This window comes from Lissotriton vulgaris, chromosome 4_1, assembly GCF_964263255.1.
Source record: "Lissotriton vulgaris chromosome 4_1, aLisVul1.2, whole genome shotgun sequence".
In the NCBI taxonomy this organism is placed as follows: domain Eukaryota; kingdom Metazoa; phylum Chordata; class Amphibia; order Caudata; family Salamandridae; genus Lissotriton; species Lissotriton vulgaris.
Genome location: NC_141691.1, coordinates 1762965137 through 1762989187, shown reverse-complemented (window position 1 = coordinate 1762989187; position 24051 = coordinate 1762965137). Strand labels below are relative to the sequence as shown.

The window sequence follows — 24051 nt, the reverse complement described above, 5'->3', positions numbered from 1 at the left end:
GCATAGGATTAGGTTGGGGAGATGATTTGGGCTGTGATTAGTGCTAGGATTACAGTTAGGACTGTGTTTAGGGTTCAGGCTGGGTTTAGGGATTTTTTGTCCTGCTATTCTTCGTAGTTGTTGTCAATGCATTGTAAAATGAATATTTCTTTGTAAATATATTTCTTCATTTTTTATTCTTAATTGCTACATATAATCCCACCCACTATTCTATTTTCACTATTCCAACCTAGATACTATCACTGATATAACTACCCAGCTTTACTTGTACATATTATGTACTTTGTCAAGGGCACAATCTGTTTAAAAATTATGAACAGCCTCAGCAGAAGAAAGCACTTTGACTGTCTGATCAGTAATGTTAACAAGTTACCCCTCGTCCGTATTCTGATTTATCAATATTTTGATAAGAGCTATATTTGTTTAGAAAAAACATTCTTTTCAAGGCACTTAACTGGATTTCACAACATCTGATAGGTGTCTGTTACAAACAAAAACATGTAAGCAAAATGATTTCTCCCAGCAGATATTCCACTTGTTTCACACTGTTCTCTCTGTTTTTTGCAGGTCTTTCATGTAGAAAATCCCTTTGATTTCATGGAAAACATTTCACTGGAAGGAAAAACCAATTTCTTTGAAAAGCAAGTCTCAGAATATCAGCGTTTTCGGATTATGACACAATCAAAGGACGACGTCTTCACGCTGGATGCAGAATTTTAATTAATTTTTTAGATGTATTTATGTTATGTACGGGTCGATTTCTTAGTCCTACGTACCTTTTCTTCAGGTCCCTACTTCTGTAGTCTGTACGATATTAATGAGGACAGTTGTGCTAAGACTCTTAATCGATTAATTTAATTTTATTGAAGGAAGATGAATTACCTTCCACTTCATAAGTAGTTGTAAATATGCTTTGAAAGATGCAGTACATCGATTTCTGCTTTAATATGCACTACAAAGAGTTTTTCATTTTGCACACTGATTGCTGTATTTAAATGGCATCTTATGATTGGATGTATAAGCTACACACTCCATCCAACGGTTGATTGCTCCTGCCTCGCCCACTTTGGAGATTTCCCAGAATCCTCAAGTGAGCCTACACTTTCTCAGTATACAAGTGTTACAGGCATGTGCCAGCTCTGGGATTTTTCTTACAATTTTAGAATCATTGTTTTGCAAACTGTAAGCAAACATTTTAGAACATTCACTGTTAAAACTGTCCCTGTCTGTTGCATTTGCATGCAGACAAAAGGAAGGACTAGATCATTTAATGCACAGGATAAAAGATGGAAAGCGGATGCAAACCAGGATGGTTGTGAGTTCTGTTTTCAATGTGAAGTGTTTTTCATAGGAAAACAACATACAGGTTCGCACCAGGCCGTGACATCTACCCCATAATCACCTAAGTGGAGATGGCCATTGATTTAGATACATTCAATACTTGTGGTTTAATACGGGGGTGATGAACATCAGTGAACTGTGTCTTAACTGTTTTTTGTGTTTCCTTCATATTCATATCAATATACAGTACAAGATGAGATGCATATACCACTGGACCTGCTAGTAGAGGGTTACTATTTTGTGTGTAATGAAAAATTTCCTAGCTAACGTAACAGAAAGTTTCAATTCTATTAAGGACTCGGAGGCGAGGATTATGCTTTTTCTCTTCACTTTATGAAACATCAGCCATTTTTAACCATAACACAACTACCATGAACACTTGGGAAAAAAGTAGTTTAAAGAAACATCCAATCAGGAAACAGTCCTGTGGCCTCCAATCAGGGCTATCTCAGCCCGACATAGTCTGCCCTCACTGGCCCCTTGTCCTTTTTCGTCAAGGTAAGTCAGCCGTCGGATCACTTTCATGAGCCCTGTTTATTTGTCTCATTTCCTACAAGGACAAAGGGACATTGCCACCATCCAAGCAAGGACACATCAAAGCATGCGGACAAATAGCAATGAGAGTTGATGCTATACAAACATATCGAATACATTAACCAGACATTTCAGAAGACAAATTGTATTACTTACTCTTGTACGGGAGGGCAATCTTCTTATGAAATCCCTAGTGTGGGATAATCTTCACCTCTGAGTCCTTAATAGAATTGAAACTTTACGTTACGTTAGCTAGGAAAGTTTTAATTCTATGTCAGAACTGGAGACGAGGACTATGCTAGTTTAAAGCTTGCTCACCATGAGATGAGCCATATCCAGCACCGGATTGAAGTAAAACCTTTAAAAGGTAAAGTCCAAGGACCAGTCTGCCGCGTTGAGGATATCCTCCAAACCGGCACCCAAGCCTCGTGCCGAATGAGCCCCAAAAATCTGAAAGTTAATACACACCTCCAGCATGACCCACCTAACCTACCATAGCTATGGTGGGGGACGAAACCACCCTAAAAGGATTACGCAATGCAGTAAGAAGCTCTCACCCCCCTGAGGTCGGAGCTCTTTTCCTCATGTGCCTTCAGGCAACGTACAACACACAACTTAGGGGAGTCCAGGAACTCTAGGTAAGTGATTACTCTTGTGTGCCACTTCTTTCCCCTGTGGAGTGTGAATGTTACTCCATTAGGGGTAAAGATCCTGCCCTTGAAATCTAGCTCCCTCACATCAGAAATGCGGCGGCAAGAGATGAGGCAGTGCAGCATAGCCAGCTTACCTGACAACTCCTTCCTTGAAAGAAAACAATTAGGTTGCAGGAGAAGAACAAGTTAAGAGCCTGATTCACATTCCAAAGGGCTGAGTAGTGGGACTCCTGAGGTAATGAGAGTCTGTTACCTCGCAAAGCCTGCAAACGAGGCGGTGCTCCTCAATCGCCGCATCAATTAGCGGCACATGGCCTGCAGAAATGGCTGACCGGAAGGTATTTATGGACCTGTTAGCCAGGCCACAGGAAGCCAAATGTGCCAGGAAATTCAGAATGTGTACTACATCTGCCTCCAGAGGATTAAGATTCCTTTACATACACCAACAGGACCATCTGCCCCAAGCAGATCTGTATCCTTTGACAGTGCTGTCCGCCCAAGCCCTGGACATGAACGCCTCAGCCTTTTCTGAAACGCTGAACCCTGTCCCCTGTAATCTGCCATTGTCCCCTGTAATCTACCACACCATGAGTCACAACGAGTTCCGTGGAATCAGTGGATGGGGAACTTGATTGGGGATGAACGAATAGTGGAGATGACGGGGTGCACAGCGTCAAGTTACACAGGTTATTTACTGAAGTGTATAAAGTTTTGGGTGCTCACTAAGGGTGGTGTTATCCGTCGAAAAACACCTTCCAATATCAAAGTGGTCGTGTATGCGGAGCCCCGCAAGAACATCCCCTAATGGAGCACACCAATTGGGATCACACAAGGTGCTTCTGTTTAAAGCAGTGAGGCTTTATTGCTTCATTTATATGATAATTTTTCTGGTATGCACGGCTTCGATATTTAACAGCATATCGAGAGTATTATAATCCATTTACACGTGAACATTATGCTCCAATGCATTTCAGGCGAATGCGCCCTTGGTCACGGAGAGCTAAAGGAGGAAGCAGAACAACAGGGTGGTAAGGGAAAATGAAAATAAAAGTAAAAGTAAAAGGAGTCTAATGGAGTGCTCTTAGGTGTGGGACCGCTAGGTTGAAAGTACGCAATAAAAGTGCAAGGTATCAGAGTGATATTACTGCCGGTGGAATACGTATATAGTGAGTCTCTGGGTCTTCAACGATGTGCTCTATAGTGTGGGGCTTAGGAGTTAAGTGCGCGTCACTAAGGAGTGGCGTAGGGGGGTGATAGGAGTTTTACCGTCGGTGAAAGTGAAGTCTCTAAGCGTGCATTAATGTCTTTACTTACTTCACTGTAAAGCGTGATGTCCTCGAGTATAATCCTATGGTCATCTGCAGCCGCCAGAGCCGCGTGTAAAACAATCGGCTAAATGGCTTGGGTTGACAGGGATGATGGACTCACGTCCGTGTGTATGGGGGCCATCTTGGAGTGGAGTGTTCCACTAAAGACATTACAGAGTGAATACATGCGTGTGTGTACGGGATAGACAGAATGTGGGTGATGCATATCTATAAGGTGGAATGAGGGAAAGGTAGATAACGTAAAGACGATCTATAAACGTGAATGAGGGCGTAGACCAGAACGTAAAACAGAATGTAAATGGATACGTGTAGGGATGAAGAACTATAAAGGCATGAAACATACAGGGGTGAGGTTAGGGAGACAGATGGCAATGACTCTGGTAGTAAACATCAATAGGAATAAGAATAAAAAACTAAACATAGACAAAGTAAGCGAAAGAAAAGTTAAGGAGAGTGTAGTAATAAAAGGTAGGGAGAACACAGTAATAAAGAGAGCACAGTGATAAAGAGAATGGAGAAGCAACAGTATACTGGTATGTTATAGGTAACAGCTAAATTCTGTCCGATCATTGAGTCCATGAGGCTGGAGAGTCTGTAGAAGGTAGATCCACTCAAGTTCTCTCTTCAATAATAATTTGGTGTTGTCTATACCTTCTTTTTTGGGTACGATCTCTAGGACCATGAATTTTAGTTGAGCGGTGGTATGGTGTGCTTCCGTAAAGTGAAGAGCAATGTTGGATTTTACAGTTTTGAGTCTGATGTTGGACTTGTGCTCGTTCAATCGGGTTTTGATTTTTCGCTCAGTCTTCCCTATGTATAATTTGCCACATGGGCATTTAAGTGCATAGATCAGGTTGGTGGAATCACATGTGGCATCTACATGGAGCTTAATATTGTATCCTTTCATGGGATGTTGTATTTGATTACCCCGAATCACATTGTTGCAGTGTCCGCAGTTGAGGCATGGTTGGGTGCCACGGTGTCTTTTGGTTGACACGGTAGGTTTAGCCAAAATTTCCTTGATGTTTCGATTTCTTGTGTGCGCAAATATAGGAGGCTCATTGAAGATGCCTTGAAAATCCGGTTCGTTTTGAAGTATTGGCCAATGCTTCCAGATGATCTTTTTATATGCTGCACTGACAGTGGAATATTTGGACACGAGGACCATGCGTTGCTCTGTGTTCCTGTGAGTTTTTTTTAAACACTCCTGTCTGGGTATGTTAGCCACACGGTTCTTAGCTTCTTGCAAGATGTTTTCTGGGTAACCACGTGCCCGGAATCTGTCGGACATTTCCGTCATGCGTTGGTGAACCATGGTTTCATCAGATACTATGCGTTTGACGCGCACCATTTGGGAAAACGGGAGGTGTTTTTTCAGTGAACCTTGATGGAAGCTGGTGTAGTGGAGGGCGTTATTTCGGTCTGTACTTTTTCTGTAAAGATCCGTAACGATACCATCGGTTGTGTTCTTGATGTGAACATCTAGAAAGGCTATGTCAGTATCGCTGATTTGCCACGTAAGTTTGATCCGTGGATCTTTGGTGTTGGTTTCTGTCAGAAGGCTATGTAGCGATTCTTTGGTGTCTGCCCATAGGAAAAATAGGTCGTCTATGTATCGTAGAAATAGTTTAGTGTGTTTTTGGAAGCTGGGATTAGTATACAAGTATTTGGTCTCAAAGTTCTCCATATAGGTATTAGCGTAGGACGGGGCAGCGCAGTTTCCCATGGCCATCCCCGAGAGTTGTAAAAACCACTGGTTGTTGACTTCAAAGTAGCTATGATAAAGCGTGAATATCATTAATTCCATCAGGAAAGTTTGCATGTCTTGGTGAATGTCGCTTTTGAGGAGAATTTGCTCTATAGCCTCAATGCCCCCTGCGTGGGGTATTGATGTGTATAATGAGCTTACATCTGCCGTACAAAATACTAAAGGTTCATTCTTGGAGGTTTGGAACTCAGACAATTTTTGGAGAAATTGGGTGGTGTCTTTGATGTAACTCAACGATTGGTGCACTAGAGGTTGTAGATATTTGTCCAAGAGTTTACCGGTGGTTTCGTGAATTGAACGTTTGGTAGACACTATGGGTCTGAATGGAGGGTCCATGAGATTCTTATGGATTTTTGGGCACATGTGGATTGTGGGGCTTTTAGGAAATTCCACTAACAAGTACTTTCTAGTGCGTTCTTCAATGGTTCCCAATTGAAATGCTTTATTGACAATTTCCTTCAGTTGGTAGTGGTATTCATTGGTAGGGTTACAATTCAAAGCCATGTATGTTTCAGTATCTTGAATATGCTCCCTGAGTTTGTTGGTGTACATTTCACTGTCCAGTATGACGAGGGCGCCACCTTTGTCAGCTTTAGTAAGTTTTATGTTGGTGTTGTTGGCTAAGGACTTGAGTGTGTCTCGGTCTTTGATAGTTAAGTTGTGAGTTTTCCTGGGTGCCTTGAAATTGATGTTAGCAAAATCTTTACGGACCAGTGTCTCAAACATATCGATACATTTGTGGCTAGTGGGTGCCTGGTAGGTACTAGGTGGTCGTAAACCCTTGAGTTCATCTGATTTCTCCATGGTGGAGGGAGGTAAAACGTTGTCGAAGAAATGTCTTAGTCTGAGTTTCCGTGTGAATTTAAAGGTACTAACCTCCAATTCAAGGAGGTTGGTAGTCGTCGTAGGAATGAAGGACGTGCCTTTTTCTAACAATTCCATTTGATGGTCAGATATCTTAGTTTTGGAGATGTTGATTACGAGGCTGCTTTCTTTGGTTTTTGGTCTTTCTTGGCTACTGTACTCCTGGTGGCCGGTGGACTTGGGTCTCGCTCTTTTGATCTTGCTCCGCCTGGGTCGTCTTGAGGATCTGGGCTGATCTCTAAAAAAGGACGGCTAGATGTTGCTTGTTCTCCACTAGTACTAGAGGTGGTGGCATTCGTACTGGTACTCGCCTGTTGTCGGTCAGTCGTGTTTCTGTTGTAGGGAGGTTTTCTGGTAGATCGAGTGGTCGAGTCAGTATCCGATGAGGAAGTGTCCGTTTGGGAGTTGAATGGTCGGTTTCGTCGTCTTTGGGCATACATGTCAGCCCACGAGTATACCTCGTCGAGCTTGTAGTCCAGTGTGTCACGACGGAACTTCCTCACTTTTCGTTCATGTATCTCTTTCTGGTACTTGTCGAGTGTGAGTTTTGTTTCATCTAACATGGTCGTGAGTTCCTCCGGTGTCAGCAGATTCTTAATTTCATTGTCGATTTCTTTGATTTCCAACTCAAGCTCCTTGAGGATCCCGGCTAGTTCCTCGACTATTAATAGAATGAGGTCAAGGCTGCATTTATTTAAAATTCCATTCCACTTCTCTAGAAAGGTTTTGGAGTTTTTGCAGAGAGATGGTTTCAAAGAGATGCGTAGTCCGCGTGGGATTCTGAGTGCCCTGTGATAACGCAATAGCGTGCTCGCGTGGAGCTTTTGGTTTATATGTCTTTTTGATAGGTAGATAAGTTGCTTCACACATTGCTCTTTGTTTCTGGTGGTGGTGGAGGGGCTTATGTCTTCCTCGATTAGCGAGTATATTCGTTCTTTCTCCGATTCATCAAAGGCCAAGGTGTGCGCTCTGGCTTCTGTGCTTTTGCTAATGTCGTCAAATTGCATGTTGAGTGGGTGCTACCCCGTGATAGACGGAGTTGTGGATGAACGAATAGTGGAGATGACGGGGTGCACAGCGTCAAGTTACACAGGTTATTTACTGAAGTGTATAAAGTTTTGGGTGCTCACTAAGGGTGGTGTTATCCGTCGAAAAACACCTTCCAATATCAAAGTGGTCGTGTATGCGGAGCCCCGCAAGAACATCCCCTAATGGAGCACACCAATTGGGATCACACAAGGTGCTTCTGTTTAAAGCAGTGAGGCTTTATTGCTTCATTTATATGATAATTTTTCTGGTATGCACGGCTTCGATATTTAACAGCATATCGAGAGTATTATAATCCATTTACACGTGAACATTATGCTCCAATGCATTTCGGGCGAATGCGCCCTTGGTCACGGAGAGCTAAAGGAGGAAGCAGAACAACAGGGTGGTAAGGGAAAATGAAAATAAAAGTAAAAGTAAAAGGAGTCTAATGGAGTGCTCTTAGGTGTGGGACCGCTAGGTTGAAAGTACGCAATAAAAGTGCAAGGTATCAGAGTGATATTACTGCCGGTGGAATACGTATATAGTGAGTCTCTGGGTCTTCAACGATGTGCTCTATAGTGTGGGGCTTAGGAGTTAAGTGCGCGTCACTAAGGAGTGGCGTAGGGGGGTGATAGGAGTTTTACCGTCGGTGAAAGTGAAGTCTCTAAGCGTGCATTAATGTCTTTACTTACTTCACTGTAAAGCGTGATGTCCTCGAGTATAATCCTATGGTCATCTGCAGCCGCCAGAGCCGCGTGTAAAACAATCGGCTAAATGGCTTGGGTTGACAGGGATGACGGACTCACGTCCGTGTGTATGGGGGCCATCTTGGAGTGGAGTGTTCCACTAAAGACATTACAGAGTGAATACATGCGTGTGTGTACGGGATAGACAGAATGTGGGTGATGCATATCTATAAGGTGGAATGAGGGAAAGGTAGATAACGTAAAGACGATCTATAAACGTGAATGAGGGCGTAGACCAGAACGTAAAACAGAATGTAAATGGATACGTGTAGGGATGAAGAACTATAAAGGCATGAAACATACAGGGGTGAGGTTAGGGAGACAGATGGCAATGACTCTGGTAGTAAACATCAATAGGAATAAGAATAAAAAACTAAACATAGACAAAGTAAGCGAAAGAAAAGTTAAGGAGAGTGTAGTAATAAAAGGTAGGGAGAACACAGTAATAAAGAGAGCACAGTGATAAAGAGAATGGAGAAGCAACAGTATACTGGTATGTTATAGGTAACAGCTAAATTCTGTCCGATCATTGAGTCCATGAGGCTGGAGAGTCTGTAGAAGGTAGATCCACTCAAGTTCTCTCTTCAATAATAATTTGGTGTTGTCTATACCTTCTTTTTTGGGTACGATCTCTAGGACCATGAATTTTAGTTGAGCGATGGTATGGTGTGCTTCCGTAAAGTGAAGAGCAATGTTGGAATTTTAAATAAATGCAGCCTTGACCTCATTCTATTAATAGTCGAGGAACTAGCCGGGATCCTCAAGGAGCTTGAGTTGGAAATCAAAGAAATCGACAATGAAATTAAGAATCTGCTGACACCGGAGGAACTCACGACCATGTTAGATGAAACAAAACTCACACTCGACAAGTACCAGAAAGAGATACATGAACGAAAAGTGAGGAAGTTCCGTCGTGACACACTGGACTACAAGCTCGACGAGGTATACTCGTGGGCTGACATGTATGCCCAAAGACGACGAAACCGACCATTCAACTCCCAAACGGACACTTCCTCATCGGATACTGACTCGACCACTCGATCTACCAGAAAACCTCCCTACAACAGAAACACGACTGACCGACAACAGGCGAGTACCAGTACGAATGCCACCACCTCTAGTACTAGTGGAGAACAAGCAACATCTAGCCGTCCTTTTTTAGAGATCAGCCCAGATCCTCAAGACGACCCAGGCGGAGCAAGATCAAAAGAGCGAGACCCAAGTCCACCGGCCACCAGGAGTACAGTAGCCAAGAAAGACCAAAAACCAAAGAAAGCAGCCTCGTAATCAACATCTCCAAAACTAAGATATCTGACCATCAAATGGAATTGTTAGAAAAAGGCACGTCCTTCATTCCTACGACGACTACCAACCTCCTTGAATTGGAGGTTAGTACCTTTAAATTCACACGGAAACTCAGACTAAGACATTTCTTCGACAACGTTTTACCTCCCTCCACCATGGAGAAATCAGATGAACTCAAGGGTTTACGACCACCTAGTACCTACCAGGCACCCACTAGCCACAAATGTATCGATATGTTTGAGACACTGGTCCGTAAAGATTTTGCTAACATCAATTTCAAGGCACCCAGGAAAACTCACAACTTAACTATCAAAGACCGAGACACACTCAAGTCCTTAGCCAACAACACCAACATAAAACTTACTAAAGCTGACAAAGGTGGCGCCCTCGTCATACTGGACAGTGAAATGTACACCAACAAACTCAGGGAGCATATTCAAGATACTGAAACATACATGGCTTTGAATTGTAACCCTACCAATGAATACCACAACCAACTGAAGGAAATTGTCAATAAAGCATTTCAATTGGGAACCATTGAAGAACGCACTAGAAAGTACTTGTTAGTGGAATTTCCTAAAAGCCCCACAATCCACATGTGCCCAAAAATCCATAAGAATCTCATGGACCCTCCATTCAGACCCATAGTGTCTACCAAACGTTCAATTCACGAAACCACCGGTAAACTCTTGGACAAATATCTACAACCTCTAGTGCACCAATCGTTGAGTTACATCAAAGACACCACCCAATTTCTCCAAAAATTGTCTGAGTTCCAAACCTCCAAGAATGAACCTTTAGTATTTTGTACGGCAGATGTAAGCTCATTATACACATCAATACCCCACGCAGGGGGCATTGAGGCTATAGAGCAAATTCTCCTCAAAAGCGACATTCACCAAGACATGCAAACTTTCCTGATGGAATTAATGATATTCACGCTTTATCATAGCTACTTTGAAGTCAACAACCAGTGGTTTTTACAACTCTCGGGGATGGCCATGGGAAACTGCGCTGCCCCGTCCTACGCTAATACCTATATGGAGAACTTTGAGACCAAATACTTGTATACTAATCCCAGCTTCCAAAAACACACTAAACTATTTCTACGATACATAGACGACCTATTTTTCCTATGGGCAGACACCAAAGAATCGCTACATAGCCTTCTGACAGAAACCAACACCAAAGATCCACGGATCAAACTTACGTGGCAAATCAGCGATACTGACATAGCCTTTCTAGATGTTCACATCAAGAACACAACCGATGGTATCGTTACGGATCTTTACAGAAAAAGTACAGACCGAAATAACGCCCTCCACTACACCAGCTTCCATCAAGGTTCACTGAAAAAACACCTCCCGTTTTCCCAAATGGTGCGCGTCAAACGCATAGTATCTGATGAAACCATGGTTCACCAACGCATGACGGAAATGTCCGACAGATTCCGGGCACGTGGTTACCCAGAAAACATCTTGCAAGAAGCTAAGAACCGTGTGGCTAACATACCCAGACAGGAGTGTTTAAAAAAAACTCACAGGAACACAGAGCAACGCATGGTCCTCGTGTCCAAATATTCCACTGTCAGTGCAGCATATAAAAAGATCATCTGGAAGCATTGGCCAATACTTCAAAACGAACCGGATTTTCAAGGCATCTTCAATGAGCCTCCTATATTTGCGCACACAAGAAATCGAAACATCAAGGAAATTTTGGCTAAACCTACCGTGTCAACCAAAAGACACCGTGGCACCCAACCATGCCTCAACTGCGGACACTGCAACAATGTGATTCGGGGTAATCAAATACAACATCCCATGAAAGGATACAATATTAAGCTCCATGTAGATGCCACATGTGATTCCACCAACCTGATCTATGCACTTAAATGCCCATGTGGCAAATTATACATAGGGAAGACTGAGCGAAAAATCAAAACCCGATTGAACGAGCACAAGTCCAACATCAGACTCAAAACTGTAAAATCCAACATTGCTCTTCACTTTACGGAAGCACACCATACCATCGCTCAACTAAAATTCATGGTCCTAGAGATCGTACCCAAAAAAGAAGGTATAGACAACACCAAATTATTATTGAAGAGAGAACTTGAGTGGATCTACCTTCTACAGACTCTCCAGCCTCATGGACTCAATGATCGGACAGAATTTAGCTGTTACCTATAACATACCAGTATACTGTTGCTTCTCCATTCTCTTTATCACTGTGCTCTCTTTATTACTGTGTTCTCCCTACCTTTTATTACTACACTCTCCTTAACTTTTCTTTCGCTTACTTTGTCTATGTTTAGTTTTTTATTCTTATTCCTATTGATGTTTACTACCAGAGTCATTGCCATCTGTCTCCCTAACCTCACCCCTGTATGTTTCATGCCTTTATAGTTCTTCATCCCTACACGTATCCATTTACATTCTGTTTTACGTTCTGGTCTACGCCCTCATTCACGTTTATAGATCGTCTTTACGTTATCTACCTTTCCCTCATTCCACCTTATAGATATGCATCACCCACATTCTGTCTATCCCGTACACACACGCATGTATTCACTCTGTAATGTCTTTAGTGGAACACTCCACTCCAAGATGGCCCCCATACACACGGACGTGAGTCCGTCATCCCTGTCAACCCAAGCCATTTAGCCGATTGTTTTACACGCGGCTCTGGCGGCTGCAGATGACCATAGGATTATACTCGAGGACATCACGCTTTACAGTGAAGTAAGTAAAGACATTAATGCACGCTTAGAGACTTCACTTTCACCGACGGTAAAACTCCTATCACCCCCCTACGCCACTCCTTAGTGACGCGCACTTAACTCCTAAGCCCCACACTATAGAGCACATCGTTGAAGACCCAGAGACTCACTATATACGTATTCCACCGGCAGTAATATCACTCTGATACCTTGCACTTTTATTGCGTACTTTCAACCTAGCGGTCCCACACCTAAGAGCACTCCATTAGACTCCTTTTACTTTTACTTTTATTTTCATTTTCCCTTACCACCCTGTTGTTCTGCTTCCTCCTTTAGCTCTCCGTGACCAAGGGCGCATTCGCCCGAAATGCATTGGAGCATAATGTTCACGTGTAAATGGATTATAATACTCTCGATATGCTGTTAAATATCGAAGCCGTGCATACCAGAAAAATTATCATATAAATGAAGCAATAAAGCCTCACTGCTTTAAACAGAAGCACCTTGTGTGATCCCAATTGGTGTGCTCCATTAGGGGATGTTCTTGCGGGGCTCCGCATACACGACCACTTTGATATTGGAAGGTGTTTTTCGACGGATAACACCACCCTTAGTGAGCACCCAAAACTTTATACACTTCAGTAAATAACCTGTGTAACTTGACGCTGTGCACCCCGTCATCTCCACTATTCGTTCATCCACAACTCCGTCTATCACGGGGTAGCACCCACTCAACATGCAATTTGACGACATTAGCAAAAGCACAGAAGCCAGAGCGCACACCTTGGCCTTTGATGAATCGGAGAAAGAACGAATATACTCGCTAATCGAGGAAGACATAAGCCCCTCCACCACCACCAGAAACAAAGAGCAATGTGTGAAGCAACTTATCTACCTATCAAAAAGACATATAAACCAAAAGCTCCACGCGAGCACGCTATTGCGTTATCACAGGGCACTCAGAATCCCACGCGGACTACGCATCTCTTTGAAACCATCTCTCTGCAAAAACTCCAAAACCTTTCTAGAGAAGTGGAATGGAATTTTAAATAAATGCAGCCTTGACCTCATTCTATTAATAGTCGAGGAACTAGCCGGGATCCTCAAGGAGCTTGAGTTGGAAATCAAAGAAATCGACAATGAAATTAAGAATCTGCTGACACCGGAGGAACTCACGACCATGTTAGATGAAACAAAACTCACACTCGACAAGTACCAGAAAGAGATACATGAACGAAAAGTGAGGAAGTTCCGTCGTGACACACTGGACTACAAGCTCGACGAGGTATACTCGTGGGCTGACATGTATGCCCAAAGACGACGAAACCGACCATTCAACTCCCAAACGGACACTTCCTCATCGGATACTGACTCGACCACTCGATCTACCAGAAAACCTCCCTACAACAGAAACACGACTGACCGACAACAGGCGAGTACCAGTACGAATGCCACCACCTCTAGTACTAGTGGAGAACAAGCAACATCTAGCCGTCCTTTTTTAGAGATCAGCCCAGATCCTCAAGACGACCCAGGCGGAGCAAGATCAAAAGAGCGAGACCCAAGTCCACCGGCCACCAGGAGTACAGTAGCCAAGAAAGACCAAAAACCAAAGAAAGCAGCCTCGTAATCAACATCTCCAAAACTAAGATATCTGACCATCAAATGGAATTGTTAGAAAAAGGCACGTCCTTCATTCCTACGACGACTACCAACCTCCTTGAATTGGAGGTTAGTACCTTTAAATTCACACGGAAACTCAGACTAAGACATTTCTTCGACAACGTTTTACCTCCCTCCACCATGGAGAAATCAGATGAACTCAAGGGTTTACGACCACCTAGTACCTACCAGGCACCCACTAGCCACAAATGTATCGATATGTTTGAGACACTGGTCCGTAAAGATTTTGCTAACATCAATTTCAAGGCACCCAGGAAAACTCACAACTTAACTATCAAAGACCGAGACACACTCAAGTCCTTAGCCAACAACACCAACATAAAACTTACTAAAGCTGACAAAGGTGGCGCCCTCGTCATACTGGACAGTGAAATGTACACCAACAAACTCAGGGAGCATATTCAAGATACTGAAACATACATGGCTTTGAATTGTAACCCTACCAATGAATACCACAACCAACTGAAGGAAATTGTCAATAAAGCATTTCAATTGGGAACCATTGAAGAACGCACTAGAAAGTACTTGTTAGTGGAATTTCCTAAAAGCCCCACAATCCACATGTGCCCAAAAATCCATAAGAATCTCATGGACCCTCCATTCAGACCCATAGTGTCTACCAAACGTTCAATTCACGAAACCACCGGTAAACTCTTGGACAAATATCTACAACCTCTAGTGCACCAATCGTTGAGTTACATCAAAGACACCACCCAATTTCTCCAAAATTTGTCTGAGTTCCAAACCTCCAAGAATGAACCTTTAGTATTTTGTACGGCAGATGTAAGCTCATTATACACATCAATACCCCACGCAGGGGGCATTGAGGCTATAGAGCAAATTCTCCTCAAAAGCGACATTCACCAAGACATGCAAACTTTCCTGATGGAATTAATGATATTCACGCTTTATCATAGCTACTTTGAAGTCAACAACCAGTGGTTTTTACAACTCTCGGGGATGGCCATGGGAAACTGCGCTGCCCCGTCCTACGCTAATACCTATATGGAGAACTTTGAGACCAAATACTTGTATACTAATCCCAGCTTCCAAAAACACACTAAACTATTTCTACGATACATAGACGACCTATTTTTCCTATGGGCAGACACCAAAGAATCGCTACATAGCCTTCTGACAGAAACCAACACCAAAGATCCACGGATCAAACTTACGTGGCAAATCAGCGATACTGACATAGCCTTTCTAGATGTTCACATCAAGAACACAACCGATGGTATCGTTACGGATCTTTACAGAAAAAGTACAGACCGAAATAACGCCCTCCACTACACCAGCTTCCATCAAGGTTCACTGAAAAAACACCTCCCGTTTTCCCAAATGGTGCGCGTCAAACGCATAGTATCTGATGAAACCATGGTTCACCAACGCATGACGGAAATGTCCGACAGATTCCGGGCACGTGGTTACCCAGAAAACATCTTGCAAGAAGCTAAGAACCGTGTGGCTAACATACCCAGACAGGAGTGTTTAAAAAAAACTCACAGGAACACAGAGCAACGCATGGTCCTCGTGTCCAAATATTCCACTGTCAGTGCAGCATATAAAAAGATCATCTGGAAGCATTGGCCAATACTTCAAAACGAACCGGATTTTCAAGGCATCTTCAATGAGCCTCCTATATTTGCGCACACAAGAAATCGAAACATCAAGGAAATTTTGGCTAAACCTACCGTGTCAACCAAAAGACACCGTGGCACCCAACCATGCCTCAACTGCGGACACTGCAACAATGTGATTCGGGGTAATCAAATACAACATCCCATGAAAGGATACAATATTAAGCTCCATGTAGATGCCACATGTGATTCCACCAACCTGATCTATGCACTTAAATGCCCATGTGGCAAATTATACATAGGGAAGACTGAGCGAAAAATCAAAACCCGATTGAACGAGCACAAGTCCAACATCAGACTCAAAACTGTAAAATCCAACATTGCTCTTCACTTTACGGAAGCACACCATACCATCGCTCAACTAAAATTCATGGTCCTAGAGATCGTACCCAAAAAAGAAGGTATAGACAACACCAAATTATTATTGAAGAGAGAACTTGAGTGGATCTACCTTCTACAGACTCTCCAGCCTCATGGACTCAATGATCGGACAGAATTTAGCTGTTACCTATAACATACCAGTATACTGTTGCTTCTCCATTCTCTTTATCACTGTGCTCTCTTTATTACTGTGTTCTCCCTACCTTTTATTACTACACTCTCCTTAACTTTTCTTTCGCTTACTTTGTCTATGTTTAGTTTTTTATTCTTATTCCTATTGATGTTTACTACCAGAGTCATTGCCATCTGTCTCCCTAACCTCACCCCTGTATGTTTCATGCCTTTATAGTTCTTCATCCCTACACGTATCCATTTACATTCTGTTTTACGTTCTGGTCTACGCCCTCATTCACGTTTATAGATCGTCTTTACGTTATCTACCTTTCCCTCATTCCACCTTATAGATATGCATCACCCACATTCTGTCTATCCCGTACACACACGCATGTATTCACTCTGTAATGTCTTTAGTGGAACACTCCACTCCAAGATGGCCCCCATACACACGGACGTGAGTCCGTCATCCCTGTCAACCCAAGCCATTTAGCCGATTGTTTTACACGCGGCTCTGGCGGCTGCAGATGACCATAGGATTATACTCGAGGACATCACGCTTTACAGTGAAGTAAGTAAAGACATTAATGCACGCTTAGAGACTTCACTTTCACCGACGGTAAAACTCCTATCACCCCCCTACGCCACTCCTTAGTGACGCGCACTTAACTCCTAAGCCCCACACTATAGAGCGCATCGTTGAAGACCCAGAGACTCACTATATACGTATTCCACCGGCAGTAATATCACTCTGATACCTTGCACTTTTATTGCGTACTTTCAACCTAGCGGTCCCACACCTAAGAGCACTCCATTAGACTCCTTTTACTTTTACTTTTATTTTCATTTTCCCTTACCACCCTGTTGTTCTGCTTCCTCCTTTAGCTCTCCGTGACCAAGGGCGCATTCGCCCGAAATGCATTGGAGCATAATGTTCACGTGTAAATGGATTATAATACTCTCGATATGCTGTTAAATATCGAAGCCGTGCATACCAGAAAAATTATCATATAAATGAAGCAATAAAGCCTCACTGCTTTAAACAGAAGCACCTTGTGTGATCCCAATTGGTGTGCTCCATTAGGGGATGTTCTTGCGGGGCTCCGCATACACGACCACTTTGAACTTGATTGGGGCTCAGAAGGAGAGTCAGAAACCGGGGGAGTAGGATTGGAGAATGCAAGGAAAGTTCCAGTGGAACTGAAAACCAAACTTGCGATCTCCAAAGAGGGGTGACCATTACCACCTCCGCTCGTGGTCTTCTGACCTGTGCCTTTGTGATCATTGCGAAGTGGGGAAAAGCGTACCCCTTCTGTTGGCTCCAGTCCTGGAGGAATGCATCTGCGGCCACTGCTAGTGGGTCCGGCCTCCAGCTGAAAAAATGGGGAAGTTAGTGGTCCAATCTTGAGGCGGATAGGTCCACCGAAAAAGGGCCCCAACGGTCGTTCAGCATTGCAAAAATTCTTGGGTCGAGCTTCTATAGACTGGAGTCCCTGAAGTTGCGGGACTGGAAATCCGCCACAAGGTTCTCCTGTCCGAGCAAGTACTTCACTGTGACCGAGACTTGATGTCCAGGCAGTTTTGCCAAAAGCCGGCAGCTAGGTCCGAGAGGGTCTTTGATCATGTGCCCCCTAAATGGTTGATATAACAGACCGCTTGTCCATCTTTAGAAGGATGAGTCCCTCGTCCAACCACGTACAGTGAAGAAGCCTGCTAGGAGTTCTAAGCAGTTGATATGTAATCTTTGACCACACACCCCCTACTGGTAAAAAAATCTCCACATCTGGCCCCCCAGCCTACTGTACTGCCGTCGGACTCTATTACCAAGTCAGGGGCTTATACAAAGATCGCTTGGCTGTTCCAGGCCTCCATGTGGTCCAGCCACCACTGTATCTCTTCTCGTGCCTCCTCGGAAAGTACCATCTTGTGGTAATATGGGGCAGCCTCTGCATAAGCATTCTGCTTTAGACGCTGTAGCACCCGATAGTGGAGTGGCCTGGGAAAATGGTTTGGATCGAGGCGGAGAGGAGACCCACTATCCAGGCCAGTTGCCTGAGTGACACATGTTGTTTGTAGAGGGAACGCCTTAGTTTGTGCAGAATCTTTGAGACCTTTCTGGAGGGAAGACTGATAGTGGAGGAAGTGGAGTCTATTACGAAGCCTAGAAATGTAAGGCTCTGGGAAGGTGTTAAGAGTGACTTCTTCTCATTCACCACAAAGCTCAGGCTCTGGAGAAGATCCACCTCCATCCGTAGGTGTCACAGAAGTTTGTGCAGGCATGCGTCCATCAAGAGCAGGTAGTCCAAGTATACTATCATTCGTATACCCTGAGCTCTCAGGAACTCCACCGCTGACCTGAGGACCTGGTGAAGCACCAAGGAGTCAAGAATAGGCCCAAGGGATGAGCGGAAAACTGGTATGTCTAATGCTGCCATATGAACTGGAGGAATCGCCGGTGAGGAGGGAAGATCGGAATAACCAGGTAGACATCTTTGATATCCAGCCGTACCATCTTGTCCAAGGGCCATAGGACATCCCTGAGGAGGTGAATAACCTCCATTTTGAAGTGGCGATAGACCAGCCACTCGTTGAATTAATTGATCACTGGCCTTTAGCCCCGTCTGTCTTGTCGGCCCGAAAGTGATTGCTGATGAACCCCCAGGTATGAAGGATTGTAGGCAAAATAGCGCCTTTGGACAGGAGGGATGCACCATCCTCGTCCACCAGGACGGCCTCTTGTTGAGACAACTGGATGGGACCGGGCCTGACCTCCTGGGAGGGTTCACTGATATACTCTATATGAAACCCCTGAACCGTCTGAAGCACCCAGCGTTCCCTGTAATGGAAGCCCAAGCCTGAATGATTATTACTATCACTGGAGTCTGGGTGGCAGACTCCAGCCTAAGAGGCACTACTTTATGGGTGGCTGGGTGACAGCCTAAGCTTTTTTTGTGAGGGTCTCGCTGTTGGACGGGGCAAAGCCCTAAGACCCGAACTCTGGTGGCAAAATAAATCTCAATGAGAAGCCGGTATTGGTAGTGTCCCAACATGCATTAGAAGCCTGATTAATACAGACCGTTGCAGGGGTTGTGAAACACCCAGTACAGACTCTGCTGTTGCCTGTGCCAGTTTCGGGCAGCAGAGCGTGAAAGCGGAGCGTGATCAGCCTTAATTACATGAGGCGGCGCTATCGGCTTACAGACCCACACAGGCGTCTCCCCCAGGCCGGTAGCTCACGGGACTGCAGCGCGCCGAACGATCCCCTCAGTGAGGGATTCAAACGCGTGTGCTGGAATCCTGCGCCACCTCCAGTGCCCCCTGGCGGCAGGAAGTCGCCGATTAGAGCCTCACCAGAGAAAGGCAGCGTAGAAACGAGAACTCTCCCATGGCCGTGATCTCCTGTCAGAAAAAAGTAAACCAGCAATCAAAGAGGCGCGGCAGAGCCTCACTACACAGAAACGATTACAAAAGCATTTTCAATACCAAATCGTAATGATTGGAAAGATGTGGCAGAGCCGCGCCGCACTACACCATAATAATTATAAAAGCATTGTCAATACCACCATCATAGTAATCGTAACGGCCCGGCTGAGCCGCAATAAAGGTAAGCATTCCACTATAAAAACAAATACAAGTAACACAAGCAAACGCTCATGAGATGTAAAGTACTTATCTTGGCTGCACAGCAGTGAAGAAAGAGGACAAGGGGTCAGTGAAGACGGAATGTCAGGCTGAGATGGCCCTTATTGGAGGCCACAGGACTGTTTCCTGATTGGATGTTTCTTTAAACTACTTTTTTCCCAAGTGTTCATGGGAAAAGTAGTTGTGGTATGGTTAAATAATGGCTGCTGTTTAATAAAGTGAAGAGAGAAGGCATAATCCTCGCCTCCAGCCCTGAATTAGAATTCAGATACAACGTGTGCATTAAGACTTACTTGTCTCTACTAAGGAAGTATAGTTCTGTTAAAAAATATGTAATGCCTTAGAAAAGGGGAAATGATGTATGTGTTTCAGTGTGAAGAAGGAGATACTGCTAAATACAAGTTGGAATGAAGGATTTCTGAACCCCAAAAAACAGATGTCATTGTTCAAAGATGGCTGGACTCTTTTGTGATGGTTTCAATGAAACTTTAAAATCAAAATATGAACTGTTGTTGGATGCTTTTTGTGTCAGTTTCTTCAAAAATGATTGAGTGGGTATGTTCATGCTTTTGTTATTTGCATAGCACCACATTCTACATAGGATAAGTAAGGCTAGTTGCCACAAGGACTTATAAGTCAACTGGCAAGCACCTTAAAGCTGATATTGCTCATGGTAAGTGGGATGAATATGTATCTCTATATCATATCATATGGTAAAATTATGATTTGTTATTTATAAGTGAGGCAGTGGTAAAAATAATTATGTAATATTCAACACATTTATTTTGAAGTAATTGAAAACATTGGCAGCCTCTTTCATTTCGAGTCAGCAGAAAATTTGGGCCATACCATCATTTGACTACATGTTTACTATTATTGAGATTTGCTTACTCCACCTTACTGAAAAAATATGTCTTTTATTTGTGGGCATAGGGGTATTGCCCTCTTGGGGTAAGCAAAATCTACTTTAAATAAGCTTAACTTCAGGATATTTACCCCTTTAGACACTCTGTGAATATGTATGTGGTTGTACATTCACAGATACAGAAATTGAGCAAGAGTTTCATGCGGAACCCATCAATAATGTTCTCTTTCAAATCAAATCAAATCAAAATTAGCTTTATTCGATTTATCAGAAAATCATAAAAGCATACAAGTACAGTTTATACCATAAGTCTAAAAATAGTTTCCACATAGACAAAATTTATAAAAAATCTATAAAACATTTTTCCAAATATTAAAAGTCTGTGGTAGACATTTAAACGGAAGGCCTCATATTGGAGTGTTTAGTTGATTGAAACGTATAAAGCTTAGATCATTGAGTTTCTGTGTTTCATCACTGACATTAAAAAGCGAGAAACAACAAAGATAACATACACCTCATCTAGCAAGAGTAACTTCAGATAAGCAGTTTTACATGTTCTTATCCCCCAGGGTTTAAGTAGAGGTAAAAGGAACAACTTCCTCGGGGTGGAGTACAGATTACAAAAGAACGTAATATGAATGTTACTTTGTGATGAATGATCATCGCATGGGCAAATTAGATTCGACGAGGTCCAATCATTCTGTTTTGGGAAAGTGACCATGCAAAAGAAAGTCCCTAAACGCAGCCTAGTGAGAAGCATGCGAGGGTAGGGTGCAGTTTCAATCCTGAGATACAATTGTAAACCTTCAATGGGGGTAATTTGCTGGTAACTCAGGGTAGTGCTTTTGAGTTTCTCAGTGTTCCATCTGGCGCTTTCTAGGTATGTAATTAAAAGTTTTTTGAGAGCCGGCCTAGACAAGGTTTCTAAAGACTCTGGGTCATCATAAAATTCGGGGTGTCCAATGTTAGAGAACATCAACTGGACGTATCGTAGCCATTTAATTTTGATGCGCCATCCAAGGTCAAGCAGTCTGTGATGAGTTCTCTGTTGAATTGGCATTCCACGGTGGTCCAAATTTTGTGCCAAAGCAAACAAGGTGATAACTTTATAATGTCACTGAGGTATTTGAGGCCAGTCTCAATGTGGGTCATAAAAGTCGAAGTAGTTTTGTTCACACCTAGTAAGTAGCGGATGAAAATGTTCTCACTGGTTTGTAGTGAGGACACATTCTCGAAACCCCATAGACCTGCTCCATAAGTGGCCGTCGCTATACACTTTGCCCGATAGATCTGTAACATCTCGGCAATAGGTTTGCCCCCAATTTTAGCTGCGAAAGTTCGCAGGGCCCCAATAGCACGGCTGAAGGCAAGTTTCCTGGCAGATACTGCATATTTCCAACCTCCTCTCCTCTCAAAAACAACGCCCAGGTAGCAGAAGGTGTCCGTGATCTCAATTTTTTGCTCATCGAGATATATTGAGCATTGTGGTCTCTTATTTTTTTGGGAGCAGGACATGGAGAAGGTTTTAGAGATGTTCACTTTCAGGTTTCTTTTCCCCATGTAGGATGAGAATTCAGTTATGGCTCTCTGCAACCCTACCTTAGTCCTAGACATAATTGCCGCGTCATCGGCATATAAGAGAATGGGTACAGGCCTACCATTGACAGCTGGGTAATCACTTGGCAAATTTATTAAATTCTCTGCGATGGAGTTTATGTAAAAACTAAATCGGAGGGGCGCAAGTATGCAGCCTTGCCTAACCCCTCTATTTATGGCAATTTTTTGAGTGCATTGCCCCTGGGTCCCGAACCTCACTCTGGCACCGGCATCTCTGTATAATTCTTTTATGAATATGATAATGATAGGATCCACCCCAATGTGTTCCAATGTTGACCAGAGCTGCAGATGGTCCACACAATCAAATGCGGAGCTAAGGTCAACAAAGGTAACGAACAGGTCCCCTTTTTTGGCCTCAGTGTATTTGGAGATCAATAAAGACAGGTTTAAGCATTGTTCCTGTGTGCCCAGTCCCTTTCGGAACCCATATTGGAGCTCCGAGATGACCTTTTTCTCTGCCTCCCAGTACTGGATCCTCTTAAGGACGATCCTTCCTGCGATTTTCATAAGTCCGTCCAATAGCGATATTGGACGGTAGCAAGCAGGATCGTCCCTGTTCCCCTTTTTAAAGATGGGCACTACAATTGCGTCTGACCAGGTGTTAATTAAGCCACATTTGTTTCCCATATTTAAAACGTTAGTTAACAGGGGAACCCAGAAATCCAGATTTGTTTTGTAGACGTCCACTGGGGTGTGATCAGGGCCAGGGGCTTTCCCTGATGGGCTTTCCCTGAGGGCATCTTCCACTTCTAGGGTGGTAAAAACCAGGTCAATTGGATAGGGGGATACTTGGGGGGCACTTAACGGGTAATCCTCAGTTATTTTATCCAAGGGTGAAGTTGCCTCTTGTTGGTTCCGGGTATCACCCTGGCTATTGGTGTAAAGTTTGCCATAATGTTCTACCCAGAGCTCTGCCGTAATTGCTACGTCTATGGAATTGTCACTATCTTTTGTGTTATATACAGATCTTATGACTTTCCAAAAGAGGTTAGTGTCCTTATTCCTAGCAGCTTCCCCCAAGGCTTCCCAGGCCTCCCGCTTCATTGTCGCCCTTCGCTGGTTAATTGCCCTCTTATACTCTCGTCTCGCCTGGCAAATTTGAACCCTGTCTTTAGGGATAGCGGATAAAACTTTCTTTAAATTTTTCAGGGCAGCTGTACACCTGGAGTCAAACCACCCACGTGTGTGTTTCCCATTCTTTTTGTGGCTCCTAGTTAGCGTATCTTTTATGTATCGCTGGATATTAGAGAAGGCTGCCATGATGGCCTTTGGATCAGTGTCTTCTTCTAGACAGACAAATATGTCTGTAGAGCAGGATGATATGAGGTTGTGAAAGAAAGTTCTAGGGTTCATTTTCTCCCACTTTATCACATAGCCGTTGATCTTTGTTGGGGTGACCTCAAGTGGATAAAGAGCCCCACTAGATTCCTTTGCTTTCCCCTCTGTCAACCTTACCCCAAAAATAATAGGATAATGATCGCTCATTGGGTCATCCCCAATCTCCCAAAAAGTTATAAAATTGGGATTAGTGGGTGATATTAGTGCAAAATCGATTGTAGTTTCACAGCCTCTTCCATTATATGTTGGGGCAAAGGGAACTGGGGGGGGGGCATGCCTGGTTGATGAAGGTAAGATCAAAAGAGAATATAATACTGTTAAGGTGAGACCCCAGATTGGTGTGTGAGAAGTGAAAAGGGCCATCCTCCTCGCGATCTGAAAGGCCGCACAAACCTAACTCAGAAGACGGACAGATGGCACAATTGAAATCTCCCACCCACAATACTGTGTGGTCCCCCGTGCTTTGATCTCTCAGTTTGTGCAT

At 43.6% G+C, this 24051-nt stretch overlaps 1 protein-coding gene across 1 annotated transcript in view; it reads left to right on the top strand.

Moving 5' to 3' along the window:
- The window catches only part of RRM2B (ribonucleotide reductase regulatory TP53 inducible subunit M2B), a 135321-nt gene extending 133207 nt beyond the window's left edge, over positions 1–2114 (top strand). The window contains exon 9 of the mRNA XM_086966068.1: positions 568–2114. Within this exon, the coding sequence (XP_086822194.1) occupies positions 568–720 (153 nt within the window). The 3' untranslated portion in view covers positions 721–2114. The remainder of the gene's footprint in view (positions 1–567) is intronic.
- The last annotated feature ends 21937 nt before the right edge of the window (positions 2115–24051 follow it).